General features: G+C 41.1%; 2 protein-coding genes across 2 annotated transcripts; one reads left to right on the top strand and one right to left on the bottom strand.

Annotated features, from left to right (window-relative positions):
* Positions 1-15,637, top strand: LOC133987176 (CTTNBP2 N-terminal-like protein). Its single transcript, XM_062426458.1, has 5 exons — positions 1-83; positions 3,141-3,248; positions 11,134-11,385; positions 11,837-11,944; positions 13,161-15,637. Exons 1-5 carry the CDS (start codon positions 78-80, stop codon positions 14,439-14,441), a joined length of 1,755 nt encoding a protein of 584 aa, XP_062282442.1. The 5' UTR covers positions 1-77; the 3' UTR covers positions 14,442-15,637.
* A 76-nt stretch (positions 15,638-15,713) lies between these two features.
* On the bottom strand, positions 15,714-20,949 carry capza1b (capping actin protein of muscle Z-line subunit alpha 1b). The gene is made up of 10 exons (XM_062427643.1): positions 20,876-20,949; positions 18,969-19,032; positions 18,791-18,842; positions 18,494-18,557; positions 18,195-18,401; positions 18,023-18,102; positions 17,750-17,828; positions 17,585-17,656; positions 17,367-17,429; positions 15,714-17,265 (listed from the first exon to the last, which is right to left on the bottom strand). Exons 1-10 carry the CDS (start codon positions 20,912-20,914, stop codon positions 17,125-17,127), a joined length of 861 nt encoding a protein of 286 aa, XP_062283627.1. The 5' UTR covers positions 20,915-20,949; the 3' UTR covers positions 15,714-17,124.
* Between the last annotated feature and the right edge of the window lie 853 nt (positions 20,950-21,802).

Below are 21,802 nucleotides of genomic sequence, written 5' to 3'. Positions count from 1 at the left end.
GGACTGCTTTGATTCATGCTGTTGAGGGGCCACATTTTTGGGATTAGCAGACTATTAATGCATCCAGAACTGAGCGCATGAAGGTATGTCTACACGGAAGGTTTCGGGAATACTTTGCTTCTGGCTTTGAGAAAGTCTACTAGTATTTTGATCGGGTTTTTCTTAAGTAAGAGAAAGCACAATGCAAAAGTCCAAACACAGGTCTCTGACCCAATCTGATATTATGCTCGTTCTGTGTTGGGCTTTGTCATTTCTGGTTAAGCGGAATTTACACTCACACACTCAGTAGTATTATAATCATGTTAATAATCCAAAAGTAATCTTTGGATAGTAGAAAAGAGTAAGAATCGCTGTGATTCGGAGCTCTTGTGTTGAGTTCATTTTCAGGCTAATGGGTGTGAGTGCTAGAGTGATATTGATGCAGTATTGATTATGCCATTATCACTCTAGGCAATCTATATAGATAATAGCTAATTTGATGTTTTTGTGATGTCTGTGACACTTAGCGATTGAGGTGAATGTTGCCGAGATGGAAAATAATGACAAGTCCCTTGTGTCAGACAAAGGGTTAGGACGGCAGGTGGATCCTCTGCTGTTTCTGAGCAACCACAGCAATCATTTATCGCTTTGAACACACTGAGCAGTCTGTTCCTGTACATTGATTACACTTGCACAGGTCCTTCCTGGTTTTTCAGCTAGGAGGAATACATTTAAACCCAGACTTTTGTTTTATACCTGAGACCAAGAAAGAGGGAAAAGAAAAAGCAGAATTGTTTCTGAATGCACACAAGCAGGCAAACACACAGAAGCAGCGTGACATACAGGCGTTTTTTGGTGTTATATGGTGCCACTTTTAATTTTTATTTGCATGGATATAACATGACTTGACCAGTGCTCACAAAGCTAAACTGTAACACTGCCTATTGAAACCTTGCGGGCGGGTTAAGGAGTGGGGCTTAGGGATTTACTCTTGAGTGTCGACTCCCATGGTGTGGGCATCCCTGGAATGTTGGAATGACTTTTCATGGAAACTGATCTACAGATATCGAGTGACACAGTGAGTTCAGCCAACAGCTCAAACACACACTAATATCTATACTAGCAAATATCTGTGTGTGTGTGTGTGTGTGTGTGTGTGTGTGTGTGTGTGTGTGTGTGTGTGTGTGTGTGTGTGTGTGCGTGTTCGTGGGCGGGCAAGACTGGAAACCACCCTTGCAATACATGTCAAGTTAGTGCCCAGTAAATAACTAATGATTCACACTCGTGAAAGCGCGGTGTGCCACAGAATGAACTAAGGAATTTTGGAGAGACAGTGAATATTCTGGGACACGTCAGCCTGATAGTAAACAGTACACTGGATATTCAGCCTTCACTGGCGGTGAAAAGGAGACGCTTGTATAAAGTGACTATACTGTAAGGACAGTTGCTTTCAATTATACAGATTAAAGAATCTATGATAAGAATCATATGCTGTGCCCTTCACAGTAAGTGGCCAAGTTGACCACACTTCTGGCAAACATGATAGACATCACTCTCCACCATCATCAAGACACCAAATGAGGGAACATATTTCAGCAGAATGAGATTTGGAGAATCCAAGGAACATTAAAGTTGTTCTAGTTAAATGTGGTGGCCCAAATTCCTAACTCGTAAATAAGACATTTTATATATTGTTTTTTACTCAAACTTGACTCCCCTCTGTACACAGAGGGTTTTCTCAGGGATTTTCATGATGGGGCTGTTCCCAGCATATTAGAAACAGAGGCTGACATGTTTTGTTTATTTTGTTTCATTTATTTAAGAATAAACTTGATTCATAACATTGTTTATGATTGTATCTGAGGGCAGATAGTAAGTGAGGGCTAACAAAGTTGCAACTTATTTCATAATGACTCATGCAAATTTCTGTGCTGGACTAAGAAAGTAGAGACGTACTGTAAGGGTTGTCCACACATGATAAACAGCAGCTTCATTCATGATTGATTGAAAGTCTGCTGTTGTTGTCTTAATATTTCTGTAAGGCTGCCATGTATTTGTGTTTTTGAAGAACACATCTGCTACGGACAAGTGAGCTTAAGTTAAAATGAAAACAGAATTTAGAATTCACACATTAAAATTTCATGCACTGTTCGAATAGCATGGTGCAACATGGTTATAATGTCTCTCTGCATGCTGGGGAAGTGTTAGTAACAACATCATATTTATCGGGATTTACAGAGGCTTTGTGTTTATTTTGTTATCTACAGTAGATTTGTTTTTTTTAAATGTAAAACTATAAAGGTTGAAACATAAGCTTTCATCAGGAGGCCAAACCTTATTGCTTTTAAGGCCGGATTTGGCCCATGAGTCACTATTTTCATACAAGGGCATCCAGCACTGTATCATCTGTCATACTTATTCATTGTATGTGAGGTGTAAATTTACAAGCTGATCATTGTAGCTTCTGTTATCTGACTTCCCAGCTTGCACGTACCCTGTCAAACACATAATTAACACCCACCCACACTATTATATGGCACTGATCATAATCTGAAAGTGACTTCACCCCTAATTTAAAAGATGAAGTCAACTCGGAGATTGTGTGTTTTGTCTTTGTCATCATTTTAAGCATGATGTCAGCTGTGTGAGGTGTGTTTACGTCTGGCCCCGGTGACTAGACCAAGGTGATGAATCACAGGATACAGAGTGTGATAGCTGAAAACTTAAAAGTGTGTGCCAAATAAGATGTTTCAAACAATCACATTTCCCTACTGTCTTGAGCTTCAGAGAACACTGAACCTTAACACTGGACAGTTGGGACTGAATAAAGCAGACAGCAGTCCCTCAGCAACTTAAAATGCAGACATGCTAATGACTTACTGTTTATAACCCTAAGCACAGCCCAGTGAGGCCACAGATGGGACCCCAAGTCTCATTCTATATTAGCTTTGTGCTCTCACTGAAAAATGCATTTAGACAAGCCACCGTTTGTAATACCTCTGCAGCCATGCAATGTTTTTTATATTCAATGGCCTCGCATTTTACATAATAACACCTGGTTTTAAAAAGGTGGAATCATATTTGTGCCTCTCTCTTTCTCTCTCCATCTCTCTCATTCTCTCTCTTTCACTCTCTTTCTGTCTCTTTCTGTTTTTGTTAAGGAGGAGAAGATGAATGTAGAGGCTCTGAGCAGAGCAGAGCTGCTGACTCTCCTCAGTATCTTGGAGGGAGAGCTGGAAGCCCAGGATGTCGTCATACATGCAATGAGGGTGAGTTGTCCTCTACAAGCGACACACGCTAATCCCTCTACAGACTGTTTCATACATGAAGCAGAACACCTCACATACATTCAGAAGCGTACGTAAAAAATTATAACAAGAAAAATATATTATAGCCATCCTTAAATGAAATGAAACACACTCTGGCTGTCCGTCTTTACTGAAGATGTCCTCAGGCACTAAAATTAACCTGTTTCAGCAGTACACCCCCAAAAAGAATGTCATTGAACAGGGAGGGGATGTGTAAACAGGAAACTGAGGAAACAGAGGAGGAGTTAGTAAAGACAATGGGACAGGAGCCATTCTTTCCCAGGACCTTTACTCCAACACAGCATCAACATATTGCTGGCTAGACAAGTCTTTTTTCACCTGTTTCCCATTCAGGCACTATTCAGACCTACATATTTCGAAAAGGATATCTAGATCCAGTTCCGACTTCCAGTTCATTGTAACTCAAATGTATCATTTGTTTAAATGTGGGGAAACTCCCTGAAACTCCCAGAAACAAAATTTGCCCTCAACCAAGGCGAAGGACTGTGGTTTCTGTTTGGTACTTTGGCTCTGGTACACACTTCCAACCCGTGTAAGAGTTGTTTGGCCGTACCCAACTGTGTTTGAAAGGCCTAAACACATATTACGAAGGCAGTCTTTCAAGGCACTCGGAGATGCATTTTGATTCACACTACACTTCATATGTGGACACAGGCAACCCGGATGATCTTTGAATGTTTTGACGTACATTGCTCCTTGTGGGGAGCTGGGATCACTCAACAGCACACTGTGACAGAAGTGTTTGAAGACTATATATTAATCAGGCGTGCTCAGTTATTCCTTTAATTCTCAGTTCCTCCGCTTTTTCATTCAGATTCTAGTCAAAGAGCATAGCTTTCCTTCAGCTACAATGCTTTGCAGTGTTTGAGCCTAGTCTGATTGGCTTTCTCTGTGTCCCTGATTACTTTCCACACTCATGGCCGCAGCAGCTGCTCCATGCTTGGATGGAGCTGCTTAGGCACTGAATGCTTGACTCATTGTCAAGCATTGTGACTGAGGTTATAATGAGGACACATAGCAGGCATAACTGTCTTGTGTTGCAGTATTGAAGCCTCAGTAGTGAAGTTTATCTAGCAAGCAAGACTGTAATCATGAGAGGATTCTAGTGCTAGGGCCTGAGGGGAAGCTGTTTCACTCACACCAGCTCAGATGCATCTTAAAGGGTGTATGTCCAGATCTGATGCATGCAGGGTTTGACCCAAAACTCAAAGCACACTCACAGTCATCCCCCTAGGACGAAGGTACAGCCGCCTTGTTGTCTGCACTTTTTCCTCTTTCTATATCTCTAGCTATAGTGCTTTTTTCCCTGCCCCTTCCTTCCCTCCCTCTCTCTTCCTCACACACAGCCACATTACGGGGGGTCTTTCATGTTTGACCATGACCCATGTCCTATCTGCCCACTCACACACACTCTGGTGGTCTCTGGTGTGCCAGTTAGAGGCTGCAGTGTTTATTGTGGAGAGGATGTACAGTATAGAGTTGTAGGCACAAATCACTGACTTCCCTTGTTTCCACTGGGGGCCAGTACACCATTTTACTGACTGGTCGATGTTAGGGCTGATTGTGTGTAGGCATGTGGCTGCAGTATCAGAGAGTGATAGCAAATTAATGTGCATCCAGGAGGCCAAATTGTGCACTGTCTGTCTTTCTCTATCTTTGCTGCTTTTCCCAATCCCACTCCCAATATGCCAAAAGCTATGTGTGTATAACAATATTATTCTCCAGCTGGAGTTCTCCTCTTAGTCTTGCCAGTTAACGTGCCGCGTTAACCAAACTCAGTGTGTGCCAATAATGTATAATTGCATGTGGGGTTGAAAGGCAAAGATGTTCTCAAATCCTCTCCACTCTTTTCCAGCTTTAAATATTTTCCCCTCTCAGCGGCAAGTACTTGGGATGCCTGTAGATTGCTCGGGACAACCACATTGAGGCGCTTTTTAACCCTTCTTTCACCTTCAAATCTCCTGAAAACTTACAATTGTCTCAGCGCTTGCCTATTTATAAAAACGGCGTCATTAACAGGGACATGTCTCTACAGATTGTTGAGGATAATGTTTACAGTTCTCATCACCAAGGACACAGATAGCAACAGTTTTACAAGAGAGAAGATTCCTGAGAACATGACACCAGAAACAGGTCCTGCATTCCAAAAGGAGTGGCATATCTTTTAAGTTGATGTTTGTCTGCAAGTCCTGTATACCGAAAGTAATACTATTATTATCTTCTCTCTGTTAAGAATAAATAGAATAGAGCCAGTTCTCTGTAGCTCAAAGGAATGCCGGTTATAGAAATGAAAGTAAATGTTGGCCAGAGCCTTGACTGCAGCTACTGCACTTTGAAATACTCATTTAAGGGGGCACTTAGTAAAAAAGTGAACACAGTGGAAAACAAACTTACGACACTGAACATTCAAACAAACCCCACAGCATCGAAATATGTTCGGAACACTGCGCAAAGGGACTGCTTCATATTTTTGTGGACTTTGACACAAAAAGGCTTTGTGGTCATGAGTACCTGTGGTTGGGGAACAATTAATGCAGTTTGGCAATGGGTTTAACTGTTTTTGTTTACCCAGCCCATCAGGTTTGTGCTGTTAAATGTTGTGGTCATTCTCAGCAGGCCTTGTTTTGTTTTTTAATATGAGGTCACATCCTGTAATCCTAAAATGCTTTGTCTATTTTTGCAGGATGATGTGTTTTTTCCAACCCCGTAAACAATAGGGCCTGGCTAAAGCGTACTGTTTAGATAAGATTGTATATTCTGTTACTCTACAAGAATCACTGCCCAATTTGGACATGTCGTCAAGACTTGGGGGAAAAATAAGATATAAAAAGAGTATTTTGCAGAAACGACACAGAAGGTGCCCTTAAAAGTAAGGCAATACCGTAATGCACACTGGTCTATGATGTCAGTGAAATGCTTTCATATCAACAGCCTGAGCCTGAGCCCGAGGCCTACGAGTGTAAAGCTCACTGACCTGAAATTGCTCAGATGACATCAAAGCACTTAATGTAACTTTTTTTCTCTTATTGTACAAAATACATTTACAGGAATACACACCTACATACAGAACATCACACATGCTATTCACAGCCATGTGAGCGACACAGATCTCGTAATGTTTGCTGAAGGATGCCTTTTTATGGCAATCTTCCTTATCCACAAACTCGGCTAGAAAATGAACGGTCATATCTGTGAACTCCTTCCTTGACTGCTGTTTGCTCTCTGCAGGAGAATATTTGCCTGCTACAAATAAAAAAGTGATATAGGAGGTCAGGCCAAACGTGACAATAGCCAGTGTGAGATTTAAAAATCACAAACTCACCGGTTTCTCTGTAAGGTTTGCACTTGTGTCAGCATCGATTAATTGCCCGATGAGTTTAATGTTTGACTCAGCAGTTACAAAAAATACCAGAGCACTTCCTTGTTGTACCTAATGATATGTTATACTTCTCCAAAAGCATTGCCTGACCAAGTTTCATCACTAACCACTGATGATAACATTTGAGGCAGTTAAACATTACTTAGAAGTTGTTTTGTTAGGCGTCTTCGCAGTTATCTCGGTGCCATCTGTGGTAGTGTGTGGGTGGGAGGTGTGGAGGATATGGCTCAAGCCTTAAGCACACACCTTAGTTTACACTTCAAAAAGTATACACCCTAAAATCTCATCTCTCTCTCTCTCTCTCTCTCTCTCTCTCTCTCTCTCTCTCTCTCTCTCTCTCTCTCTCTTTTTCTTTCTCTTTCTCTTTCTCTTTCTCTCTCCCTCTCTCTCTCTCTCTCTCTCTCTCTCTCTCTCTCTCTCTCTCTCTCTCTCTCTCTCTCTCTCTCTCTCTCTCTCTCTTATATCTCTCTCATCTCTCACTTTTGTTTTCCTTCTTTATTTATATTTATATATTATATATTTATATATTTACCTTCTTACACGATTACCCTATTACAAGTCTATTTTTACACCCTTGCAGTTTGTGCATTACTGTTACCTTCATTATTCATTCTAACTTTAAATGAGTAAATGCAGCATTAGGTTAAGGCTGAATTAAGAACAAATTTGCACATTTGCTATTTTCAGTAGAAAATGTCTTCTGTGTTCTTGAGTGTCTTATTCCATTTCACTCTGCTGTGTTCTGAATGTGCCACTAAATGACTTTTTAAGACTGATTTGGTTTGTTTTTAACATATGATATGAACACCAGTTGTTGCCTTGACTGTAGTGACAGTGACTGGGTTGATAATATGTCAGGTTATGTTAGCTTGCTGTAGAGCTTTTTTTTATTGAATTAAAAAATAAATAAATCAATGAATGCAACTTTGAGTCATTACATTTGCAATTTGATATTCCCCAAGACAAACAGAGCTATTACACCAAACTCTTTTTCAAGTGCTCAACCAAATTACAGTAGGCATACTGCTGGGTATGTTATTATTAAGGCTCAATTGGTTTGTAGTGCTTATCTTAATACAAGAGGTTGAATGTTGAGGATATTTTCTCACTTTACCATTTCTCATTTGCTATGAGTTTCCTGGCAGCCTGTTGTTAATTTAAGTTTAGCTCTAATGACCAGCACCAACAAAGTGAGTCAGAGCCTTTTGTGTTCGCTTGAGTTTGCAGCCTCACCAACTATGTTAAATTAAATTTGACTGCCAGTGGATTGATACCTCTCACCTGCCAAAGCTTATTACTCAAAAAAGTTGACAATTGGTCCATTGACTATATTCCTTGCTCCACTTTTTAGCAGAGCATTTTCTGTCCACTCCTCAGGAAAAAAACTGCATCACAGAAGTCTTAGATCATCATCTGGGAAAACACTAAAGGGGCTGCAGCTAACCTACTGTCCTCTTTTCTACTACTTGTTCTTTGATTTTCTACTCTTGGACAAACAATTACCACAGCACTGTGCTTTTTATGCACTGTAGATTTATAATCATGATTCTGAGTGAATAAACAACTTTGTTTGAAATAACAGAATAAAGCGGAAAGATAACCTATAAGATGTTGGAGCATCCCAGTGCATATTCTATGTTCTCTTGTTGTGAAGATGCTTGCGTGGGACTCTTTGAGTTTAAGTTCTATGAATGAGGCTTTTTCATATTTGACAGGTCTGGTCCTGCTGTCCTTTTGTCTCTAAGACTCTAACTGTTCCACCAAAGAACAGACTAATTCACCAGGAATGCATACTTTTCCCATAACCCCCACTGCAAAGCTTCTGGACTTTGAATGTTACCATGGAGATAGTCGTTACGCTCAGAACCATATGCAGCATGGTGCACACACATTGGGCAAATGTATGCCAGCCGCATGCTCATGGATGCATGCAAAATAACAGATACTCACGTATCCAGTCATCCTAATTTTTATAGTAATTATGTTTTTTCTTTCTCTCACAGTATTATTTAGGAGTCAACATTTGTAACAGGAGATCTGCACCTTACACTATTCAGAGCTGTAATGTTGTCCAGACCAGCTGCTGGATTCATTGTGTGACAGTCTTTACAGGGACTCACTAAGGAAACAAGACTCCCTGGCTCTTTTCAGCTCACACAAGGGCATGATTGTGCCCCGAGGCTGTAGGTAACTGACTGACCGAGAATTCGTCCAGGTGAAAAGCATCAGGTTGTCTTTCACACCTCGTTACAGCTGCAGGAAGGCATTAGAGGATACAGGCTGTTGAATAAGTCAGTAATTGAACAAGTCACAAATGTGGCACACCTGTTTCAGTAGCTACAACGTTGCATGAAATCATAGAGAAATTCTTACATGTTTGATGCTAATTCAAAAACATTTAATGATTATGAAACTGGGTATAAAAAGAAAGTGAGAGCATATAATTTATTCCTTGCCGCTGCTTAGTTGTGGAGACATTTGTCATCAGTGGTAGGGCACAAATGCAAGCTTTGCAGCAGGGGGGAGTTTGCTTGTTGTGCCCTCTCATAAAGGAAAGCAAACTCTGTCATTATGATCAGAACTATCCTGAGACCAGACCCAAGGACTGCTACACACACACACACACACACACACACACACACACACACACACACACACACACACACACACACACACACACACACACACACACACACACACACACACACACACACACACACACACACACACACACACAATCCAATCTAATCTAAGTCCGTCCCTTAATGATCTTTATAAACAGTTATTTAACTCAGGAAGCTGCACTTCTGTCTCCAAACAGTCTCCAAACAATACACGCAGCCAGAGGTAAACATACACACAGTGACTTACACACACATTCATATCTATATTCACTTACTAAGGGAAACAGAGACACAGGGATGCTACACAGACACAGACACATAAGTTTGTACCCACTCTCTCACATTGAAGCCTTCTGGGTCAGACATGGAGACAATGCAAGGGACTGAAGGCATTGAGACAGTGTCTTTGTGTGAGTCCTGTAATCTCTCTACTGAGGGTCACACTCTTTGTTCAGCCGGAGACAGAGCCTCAAATACAGCCTCCTTACTGATGCCCTTAGGGTGTGTGTGTGTGTGTGTGTGCGTATGTGTGTGTGTGTGTTTGTGCTACTGCAGTCTGTAGTACATACGAGAAAAAGAGGAAGAAGTAGAGACAGAGGCATTTTCTGAGAAATGATGATGAACCGGCAGAGGAATGCAGTGCAGTGCGTGTTTGGGCAGGGGGATGACGGGGGCCTGAGGAAAGGGGTGTCAGATGAGGACTGCATGGGGAGACAAGCAGCGGGTGTCCCGAAGGCCCGTGGAGTGAACTCCGTGACATGTGCTTACATCACTAGCACCGCCAGCTGACCCCACATGGCTTCAGAATTCAAACATAGTCACTGTATGCAGTTAATGAGACCTCCCAGTGATATATCAGAGTGACCCGGAGCGAAGTCGAAAAGGCCGTATAGTATAACCTTTCTTTTCGTTTCTTATCATTCCAGCCTCTTTTTCAAAAACAAGGTGGAATAATTTATGTGGTAAAGTGAAATAACTTAAGTTGCCTGTAATAATTTGTCCTTCTGGATCTCATTTTAACTCTTTAAGCTTAACTTAAAAGTGTAATCGCTTTTTATTCTCTTATTTTGTTTTAGCTAGGGTATAATCAAACTGCTTCATTACAAACAGCTCTGTGTGTGTGTGTGTGTTTGTGTGTGTGTGTGTGTGTTGTGTGTGTTTTCTGGTTTCATGGCCCCGTCCGTCATCCCTGTATCCCTGGGGAAGAGTTAACATCTGCCCCTGGTGGGGGTGGACAGCCGTGCCTCACCTCTTTGTGTTTGGGTTGGACCATCTGCTTGTGCTCACGCTGACAATAAAATCACGGCACACAGATTTCCTGCACACACTCACTCACACTTCCGAGTCTATGTTTGACGAGGATCCCTAATGTCATTGACTGCAACTCAACCTTCGCTTGTGCAAGATAGGCTGAAGTGTGTGTGTGTTTACGCTACATCATACAGTATGTTTGTGATGAGTTACTGTGCTGCTAATCTTGACACTGGCAATGGGGCCTCATTTTGTCCTTTATGCACTTTTTTCCCTTTCATCCTATATAATCCATGCACTGACATACACAAACACACTGCTCATTTTTTCTGCTCAGTCAGGACTGAACATGTACAGCCAGGTAGATATCTAACACCTTTGCTTTTCTTGTTACCACTAGGTTTAAGCTACACATGCAAATGTATGTATTCAGTCATTATTTGGTATCATTTGGTAAAACGGATGTCTTTTTCAGCCTTTTGTAGAAGGAGGAATTGTTTTTCAAGTTATGGGTATTAGTACAGGTGAATGGAATGGCCTTAGACAGTATCTCTTTGTGTGTATCCTCTAGGCTCAGCACAGAGATGCTTTCGTCCAGGAGCGCTATGGCCAGTATGACCTCAGCGATCCATTTCTGGCCCTGCAGCGAGACAGCGAACCCGAGGAGCGCCAAAGCACACTCAACCAACCTCACACACACCTGCAGGAGCGGGCGGTGGGCCCAAACCCTCTGGCTGTGCTTAAACTGGTCATGGCTCACTGCAAGAGGATGCAGGAGAGGATGATGGGACAGTTGGCGGGTGCTGAGAGCAGACACAGGAGGGTAAGAGGCGACACACACCCATACACAGTCATGAATACACACACTCACACATGCAGCTTCAGACCAATCCTTGTGTATTTCAGATTGCGATAGGCTTGGGGGAGTGAGGCAGACAGAAGCTGCACCCTGGGTTTATGGGTGAAAGCAAGCTTTATCACAGCAGAGTTCAAGGTCTGACAATTCATGGGAGTCTTTCTTATACAATAAACCCACTGAATGAGTCAACTTTATAGAGTTGATGAAAACTTTGTAATGAAGGGTAATCAGTCAGTGGACAAGTTAGCTAAGTTTCACAGAAGCAATAGTCGTGGGCTAAGAACCCTCATATAAGAAAAAAAAGGTTTCATACTAACTCAACTAAAAACTTAAATTCATGTGGAGAGTCCTGTAACAACACAACTGTCGGCATGTCATATCATCTAATTGTTTCATTCGGCTGTGTGTTTGACAGATGATAGCTGATCTAGATGAGGAGAAACGCCGGCGTGCCCAGGAGTCTGCGCAGAACGATGACTTCACCTTCTTGCTGCAGACAGAAAGAGACAAACTCTTGCAGCAGGTGTGACTGACATGTAAAAGGCAGAAAATGTATCTGCAGTGCTGTTGTACTGTGTGCTTATATATTTGTATGCGTTTATGTTTGTCTCAGCAAAACCAGTGCTCACAATTCTACTTGGTGATAGATGATCACATCATGTGGAAGAGATTTTTTTATACTTCCGATGCTCTTATTTTACTTTGCTGGTCTGCAGAGTGTTCTCTTTAAACTGGTAGCTGTGATTTAAAACCCAGCGACTGAGCAGGAAAGCTTCAGTGGAGCTCCATTGTTTAACTCAGTAGGGTGGAGAGGGCTTGGCCTGTTGAAGTGCAGGCACACACATATACACAGGCACTGCTATGCACAAGCACAGGGCTGTTTCATAGGAAACAGAGGAGGAAGAGACCATTGTTTAGTTGTCCAGCAGCCTTGGGGATTTATGGCCTCAGGAAACCTGAGATAATGGATGTCCATGTCCAAAGCGAGGTCAGCTCACGCACACGTTGTGAGCACACCATCAGGCACTGTACAAAGTTAGCATGAGGGCCTTATGTAACACAGGGTTCCTGAGTGTCTCTCAGTCTTCCTCAGCTTTTCCTGCCTCTGTTGTTTTTTGTACACTAATCACACACACTAGATTGTATTTCATCACCTCCCATTTCCTTCTATTAGTCATCAAAGCATTTTAAGCAGCATAGTCACCCTCTAATGATCTCATGGCTAACTGAGGTTTCCATAAATGTGCCATGCAAGCAAATAATTCTTTAAAGAGACAAAAAGTGAACAATTGCTTCTTCATCAGTCTTTCCTGACTCTGAAACAACACATCCCTTTTCCTAATTCTGTTTGACTGAATTTTACCAAATTTAAATGTAGTTTATTAGACAGTATACGTGTACGGATAGGGACCATAAAATTGAGAGGGAAACAGGGATTGATAACCTGTAAAGGATGTCAGCCAGTGTAAGCTTTGAATCTAATTAACCAATCCAAATAGACAGAAATAAGGTCCATTTGAACACTATGTAAAAAGGCACTGTCAGGTACTACCAAGTCAACTATATTATATTTTTTCAATGGGTTTAGTGCAAAATATACTTTTATCAAAGTCTTTTTTCAATACTTGCATTTTCAATAACTGGGAGAGTGTTTCATCCTGTGTTATTTTGCCTCCTTGTGGTCAAATTTGGAAAAGTTTCCTTGTCTGACTATTGCATCTTTCACCTTCTCTGTCCAGTTGGAAGTTGAGCGAGCAGCAGTGCGGAGGTTAGAGAAGGAACAGGCCCAGGCGGTGAGCCAGGTGGAGGAGTCGCTATCCCAGCAGCAGCATCTTTCCTCAACTCTGAGTCTGGAGCTCCAGAAAGCCAGCAGCCATGCCCAGGAGGAGGCTCAGAAGGTCACCCAGCTCCACACTTTGCTCAAAGAGGAGACTAGCACACTGAACAAGCTCCAGGGGATCCTTGAAGATGAAAAGAGCAGGGCAGCCCAGTTAGAGGCTACATTTGAGAGGCAGCAGGCTGATTTTGAAACAGAACGAGAGCAGATGAAAGACAGGATCAGCAAAGAGGAGGAAAGGAGTAGGGAGCTTGAGAGACAGATTGAGGAGCTGAGTAAAAGGTTAGCTGAAACTGGAGGATGTAAAGAAGAGGTAAAGGAGGCTGTGACAGATGTGAAAGAGTTGCCTTCCAAAATTATGGTGGTGTCCACCTCTGTTCAGACTGAGCCAGATGGAAAGATAACTGCCACTCCTAAAACCACCTCAAAGGTCAATGGTCATCACATTCTTAAAGAGACAGAACTGACACAGGAAGGGAGAGGAGCAGAAAATATTGGGGTAGTGGAAAATGGGGGAGGAGCAGCTTTGCATTCTCCTCTCCACCCTCATCCTCACTCTCCCTCCAGCACAGCCTCATCTTCCCTCTCCTCTTCCCCCATTTCATCACCTGTTCTGGCCAAGCGTCTCGGCAGCCCAGGCTTCCATCAATCCTCCTACCAGGCAGGAGTCAACCAGCGATTCCAGGCCGCCAGACACAAGTTCCAGTCCCAGGCTGAGCTGGAGCAGCAACATCCGGGTGGCCCTCTTTCCCCCAGGGACCTCTCACCCACCACCTCCTGCATCCCTCCTCCACCAGAGAACAGCACAGCTAAGCAGCTGGCCCGCAACACGGTAACACAGGTGTTGTCTCGGTTCACCAACCAGCAGGCTGGTGTCAAGCTTGCGCCAATCAGCAACTCTCCGTTTGGTACAGACTACCGCAATATAGCAGTGTCTCCTACTGGGGGGAGGTCGCCTTCTTCAGGGCCTCTATCTCCGGGCATCCGCTCACCCCTCACTCCATGCTCAGAGAAGACCCATCCTCCTCCAATTCCTCCAAAGAAGCCAGGCATGAGTCCGACTCCGGGCTCCCCAATTCACACTGCCCGGACCAGCCTCTTCCCAGAGCTGACAGGGAACTGTGGGCACAGTGGGCAGGAGGGAGCCAAGGAGCCAGACCTGGTTTTATCTTCTAGCAGCTAACAGCCAGATTATACTGTTAAATAAGTCATGCCCAAATCAACAGCTACTGTAATATTCATTTTCACTAGCTCTTAAATCCACATCATAGCACTCATTATTAGTTGAATAGGATCCAACTAAACACTTCAATGCTGGCCTGTTTCAAACAGATGCATTTGTTGAACCCTACCTGTACATCACAACCTGAGAAACAATTAGAAAAGAGATAAATAACTTTATTATCTTTATTCCTTAATATATAAGTTTGAAGTTTTAGGAGGAAACTATTTATCTGTTTTCTAGTTAAAAAAAAAACATTTTTAAGAGACCAAGATCTGTTTGTTTTGGGGGGGGGAAAGAAGTTACTGTTAAGATTTCATTGTAGAACACTCCGTTCCTTTCCCCTCCAGTGCTGTCCTGTTAGGAGCAGTAAAGACAACAGAAGTCCAAAACCATGTAGTTAGTATAAGGAAAATAATGAAAGTAGAGCAAAGCAAACACGTAGCTGACACCAATCCACAATAAAATAGTAGAGTAGTTGAAATGCTTTCCTAGTTCATTTTTTTTAGCAGTTTAACATTATACTGTAAATACAGTAGATTAAAGAATCCACACACGATTCTCTTTTAAGTCTATGAATGCACAGCTTTTATATGTTGTTTTTTCTACTACACTTGTCATGAGTACACTGAACCTTGTTCTTGAAAAGGGAGAGCACACTTTGCACTACATTACTGTAAGAGACTGTATGTCTACAATTTTATATTTTATTCAGGGACAGTTAATTTCTGCTTTACCAAGACGATCCATGTGTCATGTTTATGCCATAGTGTCATAATTCGTTGGGATATTCCGTCCATGAACATAATGGGGACTAAAGGTTTGATTCTTGCTACTGTAACTGCTTTTTCTAAATCTGTCATATAATTTACATAGTATTGTGTCTTGTCTTAACAGTTCTACATATCAGATGTTTTAGGTTAAACAGATTTTTAAAATGTATTCAACGATGGCTCATTAACTGGCTTTAAAACTGAGAAGTAGATTAAATAAACTCATATTTTAGCCAATCAAATTACATAAGTTGATTTATACACTACTGTGTCTGTGAAAGGAAATCCCCTCACATATTTATATCATGAACACCTGCACATGTAGTGCTATTTTAAATAAACTGTCCAAGCCTTAAAACATAAAGTGTGTCAAAACTTTTCTATTAAAAGAATTTCATCTGATGATCCTCTGAATCTTGAATTTTTATGTGACAGCATGAAACGAAAATAACAATCTAGCCAAGATGTTCAGTCCATTTATTCGTACAACAGAATGGGGCAGTACAGTCTTGAACTTTACAGTATAACTGATCGGCACACAGTTGTAGTTTAGTGTGAGGGTTGAACACAGCACATAGTATCGCTAACAAGTAACTGATCCAAAGTCAGCCTGCTAAGGAGTAATGTAACACAGACAGTATGATGTGGCCTTGCAGAAGTCATGTAACACATACACACACATACATATGATCTTGCCTTACATGGCAACTGCTTTGCGTTCACTTGGCATTGACCAATACACAACTTGTTACAGTTAAGAGTGCAATATTCTAAGACTCCAACAAAAACCAACGTATTAAAATAGAAATTTGCATACATGGGTTGGAGGATGGAGTTCTTTACCATAGGAAAGAGATTTTGGCAAATAAATCTTGGTTAATATGAGTATGTTTCCTTTCACAAGAAAAAGCTGTACAGCGATGGAGGTGGTGTTGCCAAAGAGAACAGAGTATGCATTTTACTGTAGATACAGAAGCGTAATAGTCGCTTTATCTTGTTTTAGTCATCATAGCTTGAATGGGTGGAGACACGTACATCAGGGGAGCACAAAAAAAAAAAAAAAACATTCCCTCAGCCCTGACAGACACAGACAAACATACAGGTCTACAGTGCAGGGACCAGAGCTATGCTAAGGATTGTGCTACTGCTAAATGTTAACAGCTGCAAAAACTCAATTGAATTAACACAATATAACTGCGTTTCATGTAAGTTAAGTAATATTATGAGGTTGGGACTAAATAAAATGTCAGACGAATACTATTGATTTTTCCCTTCAGTGTTACTGATGCACCTGATTTCCAATTCCACCATACATGTCAACCCCTTAATGAAACAAAAACCTTCAAACAATTCATACCTTCATTTTCAAAATCAAACCCTGATATATAATGGTGTGCTTAATTTCTCTCACCAGCTGCCTTGTGCGGTCCTGGTTCCTGTCCCTGTGTGCTGGGATCACCACTTTCATCAGTTTGATAACGAAAAAATATCTTATTGTAACTTCTGACAACTGAATCTTCGAAGGTCTGTAATTTCTGGGAAGATCGAGGAACGATTTACTTCCTCAATGTAGCAGTCCTGAGCACAGCCCTGCACACCGACCCACCACAACTCTTTCACAACACACATTCAGAAGTAACCACTTATCCAAACCATGATTATCTTCATAACCACAGCTTCCTTATAGCAGACAGATACCGGTGCCTAACAGTCTGCAAATCTTCAGTTTTTCTTTTTTTTTAATTTTTTTTTTTATATTAATTTGTTGCCCCATACTGATATAGTTTTGCTTTGGTAAGTCCTTGCGCATGTATAGGTGGGTTGTGGGCCCAGTGGAGCGTGCATCTCCCTGGTCAGTCCCTGACCTTCCATTAGGCATTCTGCATCTCCTTGCCAATTTTGTAACTTAGGATCTTATTCCAGTCGATTTTAGTGCGTGTGACAGGCAGCTGGCGACGCAGGGCTTTAAAGGTGGTGTCAGACATGGTCTGGTAGTTCTCACTGATTGCGGTCTGAGGGCAAAGAAAAACATTTTCTCCTTTCAAAATGTTTCATTTGTTATTTTAAATATAAAAAAAAAATCAAGTGTAAGGTCAATAAAAAGGTAGCTTACCTGGTAATCGTTTTCAGCGTTCTCGATAATGTCAACAAATTCCTTAGCCGTCTGGCTTTCATTCTGTTTCAAGAACACACAAACAATCGTCACCTTTTATCCTACCAACACACATGGATGACGTCTCACTACATACCAGGAGCTGACACAACCAGTCTAAAGTTTAAATCATGCTGAAAGACTGTGCTATTCTGCTTTAGCATAAAATGTTTACTTACAGTTACTGGTATTGACTCTTCTACCTCCTTATGGCTAACCAGCTGCACATTCCCATCTTCATAATAGTGTACCTGGAGACAGAATGAATCAAAAGTAGTAAGCTTGTGTTTTTCTCTTTCACTTATTCATCATTCATGTAGATGGGCACATTGAATGTAAGTCACCTGGATTTTCAACACTCCCACCACCTGAGCAGTGGACTGGCCAATGGTTAGCTTCCACTCTGACCTACAGCGACCATTCCTGTGTTAGAGAAATGAAGAGACGCCCTGCATTACAATCAGATGTCAACATCAGGAATCACTATGCTACTGAGAGAAAAATGTTCATTAATATCCTTTGTGATATTCTAAATATTAGTGTTATATCATATCAGATATACATATTGTATATTATGGTGAGCTCATGAATAGTTGTTTGCAGGGAGGACAGAATACCAGAAGTTTTTGGGTTGAAACTGATGTCCCTCAATGCAGGCTATAATTGTTTGCTGGCCGTCAACAGTTTTCCCATATACCTGCAGCACATAAATGCATGAATAAGTATGGGTAAAATGTAGCCTCTGTTGCTTAGTTAATTGTTTTGTAGAAAATGTTTTGTGCCCCTTACCGTGCAGACTCCAGTAGGGTAGTGCTCTTTGACATAGGCACTAAGGACAGTATCGCAGGCATCTCTCCAGCCTTTCAGGGCTGACTCTCCTTCATATGGCTGCACGTCGCTCACCTCTTTCCTAAGGTGGTCAAAGCGGAAGGACACACGGTTGCGGGGGTCCAAGAAGCGTCCCTGACCCAAGTCGCCATGCTCTGTAATCAGGACCTATTAAGAAGGGAAATTAAATATCAAAAAAGAGTCTGGCTCTGACACTACTCTTCTGGAATAAACAAGAAAAACATGAGGATGAAACTTGCCGGCTCATCGTAGCCCTCTAGTTTGGCAGGAGTAAACTGATCCATGTTGTACTGGGCAAAGGAGCTGGACAAATAGGATAGGCACAAAGGTAGAGTAGGCATTCATAATATGAAACCAAAATGCGTTCAACAGATGATTAACACTAACCATGTTAATATTACACACTACCTTCATCTTATAAATAATAAATGTCAATCTGCAAATATATCTCAGTCTATGCAGGTTCAGGGGTGTTAAATACTGTGACTTGAGAGTGTTTGAATTTCTGATGTTTGTCATAAATGAGTGATGCTTACTGTGATGCCCCCTCTCTGAGGAGGTTGTCATTGTTGAGAAGAAGCCGCACATCTAACAAGACAAAAATAAACCACTGTTTGCACAGTACTCTTAAGAGACAAAATAATATAGCATGACTATCATAAGAATAATATACCATATTAAATAATGCACAATTATCAAATAGCTGCTTCTTACCATTGAAGACTTCATTGAACTCTCCTGGTGGGGCATGAGTCACAAAGTTGGCCGCTATGCGGACCTATGGAGGCAAATAGTTAATTAAATAATTAAATGTGTTCAAATTTCAACATGTCTACCATCAATAACATGAAAAATATGCTAATTAAGGACACTTCACAAGCATTAAAAGCCCCCCTCAACTCAGGAGGGCTGCAACTAATGATTATTTTCATTACTGATTAGTCTGTTGATTGTTTTCTCTCAATCAATCAATTAGTTGTTTGGTCCATAAAATATCAAAACATTTCCTGCAGCCCAAGGTGACGTCTTCAAATGTCTTTCTTTTGTCTACAACTCAAAGAGTAAAAAAACTAGAAAATATTCACATTTGAGAAGCTGGAATAACTGGATTCTTTTTTCTTAAAAAAAAAAAAAGACTCAAAATGATCAATTGATTATCAAAATAGTTGATTAATTTAATAGTTGGCATCCAATAATCATTGCAGCGCTACTTGGATGTTTGACTTTCACTCTGCATAAGATGAGTGTGCAGTTTGACACTAGAAGATTGTTTTCACATTTATCAGCTGAAGGGTGAAATCTTCTCAGTGCTCACCTTGAAATCGCAATTTAAAGATCCTCTGTGCACTGGAGGGTTCAAGTTTTCAAGCTCCATACAGGACTACAACTGGCTTAAAACTAGTTGAGATGTCATAAATCACGCAAGGTGAAACTTTAATCTCCTCAGCAGATTAATGTGTCAAATTCTGCATTTTAAAACGCAAACACTCAAGTGAAGAAACAATAAGCGAAAACATATTTTTGAGTGGAGGGTAGTATATATATAAGAACAGGATTTTGTGACATTGCAACTAATTTGGAAGACAATCAGAGTCCAAATATTAAACCAGTACAATGTGGAAACTTGATGTCTTGGTCCAATAGCTTTGAAATAAACAATTTGCTCAAGTCATAGATTCAGGATTTTAAAATGAGGAATAAAGTATAAATACAATTTCAATATTTATGAAGTAGGTAAAGACATTTTTGTGGAAAACCTCAGACACAAATTATGATTTTAAATAGAATGTATTTTTAAATATCTTAAAAACATGTCTGAAGAGCATAATGAATACAGATTGGACACTGAATCAGAAACAGCTATCTCAACTATGTGCCATGTCTGTAAAACCATGACATCATGTTGTCCTCAATTTCCCTGTTCAATAGACCTGTAACCTTAACATGTCTCTTGGCCTTATCAGGAGTACCTGGGCACCCTTGATAATAGTTTTGAACCCGCCCTGTTGGGTCATCTAAGGTACACATAACATTTAAAAAACCAGAGACTTTCCAAGACTATGGAAAGTTTGTCAATCATAATAATAATAATAATTTGAGCCACTAAAACTGGTATTACGGGGGTGTCACTATCAGGCTCCATTCAAACTGTAGACACCCATATCCTGATTTCGAGTCATGTGAGGCAAACAAGTATTTGAGCTGCAACTGAATCTGTTTGACCCAGAAATCCAAAAGCAAAGTAATGTTAGCCGCTAATGCTAGCTGTAGGGGGAGAGGACTAAGTAACACCACTGCATTTACTGCAGACAGGCACTGCAATACAACTTTTGGGGAATGCTTCTGTTCAAATAAATGCAAGCACAACTACTATGACATTTTGAAATAGGAGTATCCAGTGTTACACCTATATATCAGCGTTACACGATTTAACTAGCTATGGCTAAATGGTTAGCTAGTAAGTGGCTTGAAAACTCAAGTTTATCTACTCGATGCGGTACCTAATAGTGCCTTTATTCTTCCCAATATATAACCGTCAAACCGCAACAATATATAACAGTGGTTGTGCTCTACCCACAGGACAATAGTGTGTGTAACAAAGAATGAAATCGTCTACAAACCTTCTCTTCATCTGACAGCGGCTCCTCAAAGTCAGCCATCTTGGCTCCTTGTGACCCCACCCACCCCGCAGCTGACTGACAGGAGCAGCGCGACGGGTGTCGAAGTGTCTCGTCAAAATATGTCTGACCGTGTTTAACCACAAAATACCTCACTCTGATATTTTATTAATTATACATAAGCACATTATAATGCAGCACGAAGACTACAGGGCGTTAAAGGCTTTCCCCCCTTCTGCTTCCTGTTGGGTGTAGCGCAGGACATTGTCCTACAAAATAAAAGCATAGGCATGATGTGGCATTCAGTTACTGTCGGAATAATTATCTGGTAAAATTCACCCCAACGCCCCTCGCGGGGAACTAGCTACGGGTATGAAAATTAAAGCCAATACGGAATGGCCTGGTTTAATTATATGATGAATCACTCATTAAATGTGCTGTCGACTCTACATGTTTCTTTACTTTAACCACAATAAACTCAACCAGGTATCCAAATGTAGGATGGACAGTTTGCAGGATGAATTCAGTGTGACAAAGACGCTGTCAGAGGAGAACAAATCAGACTTCATGTGTCCAGACTCAGGACTGACTCAGGTCTGTATATGTGTGCAGTGAGTACAAATTATAGTTGGAACAAAAGAAAATGCCACTGGAAAGATGATTTGGTGAACATCAGCAGGACTTTCTACTAGCTGATGTTTCTGATATATTCCAAATCTGTAGTGGTTATTTTGTTTTGCTCTTTAGTGAAATGTTATTTCATCACATGAATGACACAGATGTGTTTGGTGTCTTTACAGTAGTGAGAGATTGGCCTGACCCTGAGAGACCAAACACAGCGAATCTGGGAAGTATCGATCTCCTACTGTGGACTGAAACTGACAGCAGCAGCTATATCTGTTCTGGCTGTTTATTCATTCACTCTCCGCC

This window comes from Scomber scombrus, chromosome 10 (assembly GCF_963691925.1).
Source record: "Scomber scombrus chromosome 10, fScoSco1.1, whole genome shotgun sequence".
Taxonomy (NCBI): Eukaryota; Metazoa; Chordata; class Actinopteri; order Scombriformes; family Scombridae; genus Scomber; species Scomber scombrus.
The sequence above is the reverse complement of the archived record's forward strand: the minus strand, read 5'-3'. Positions and strand labels throughout refer to the sequence as shown.

What these genes read in the sequence shown, in the direction of transcription:
- LOC133987176 (XM_062426458.1), top strand. An exon ending in CTGAGAGCAGACACAGGAGG is followed by an intron (nt 11,386 to 11,836) that starts GTAAGAGGCGAC and finishes TGTGTTTGACAG; the next exon opens with ATGATAGCTGATCTAGATGA. An exon ending in GAGACAAACTCTTGCAGCAG is followed by an intron (nt 11,945 to 13,160) that starts GTGTGACTGACA and finishes TTCTCTGTCCAG; the next exon opens with TTGGAAGTTGAGCGAGCAGC.
- capza1b (XM_062427643.1), bottom strand. Translation starts at nt 20,914, where the DNA reads ATGGCTGACTTTGAGGAGCCGCTGTCAGATGAAGAGAAG. An exon ending in CGCTGTCAGATGAAGAGAAG is followed by an intron (nt 19,033 to 20,875) that starts GTTTGTAGACGA and finishes TTGCCTCCATAG; the next exon opens with GTCCGCATAGCGGCCAACTT. An exon ending in AAGAGTCAATACCAGTAACT is followed by an intron (nt 17,430 to 17,584) that starts GTAAGTAAACAT and finishes TTCTTGAAACAG; the next exon opens with AATGAAAGCCAGACGGCTAA.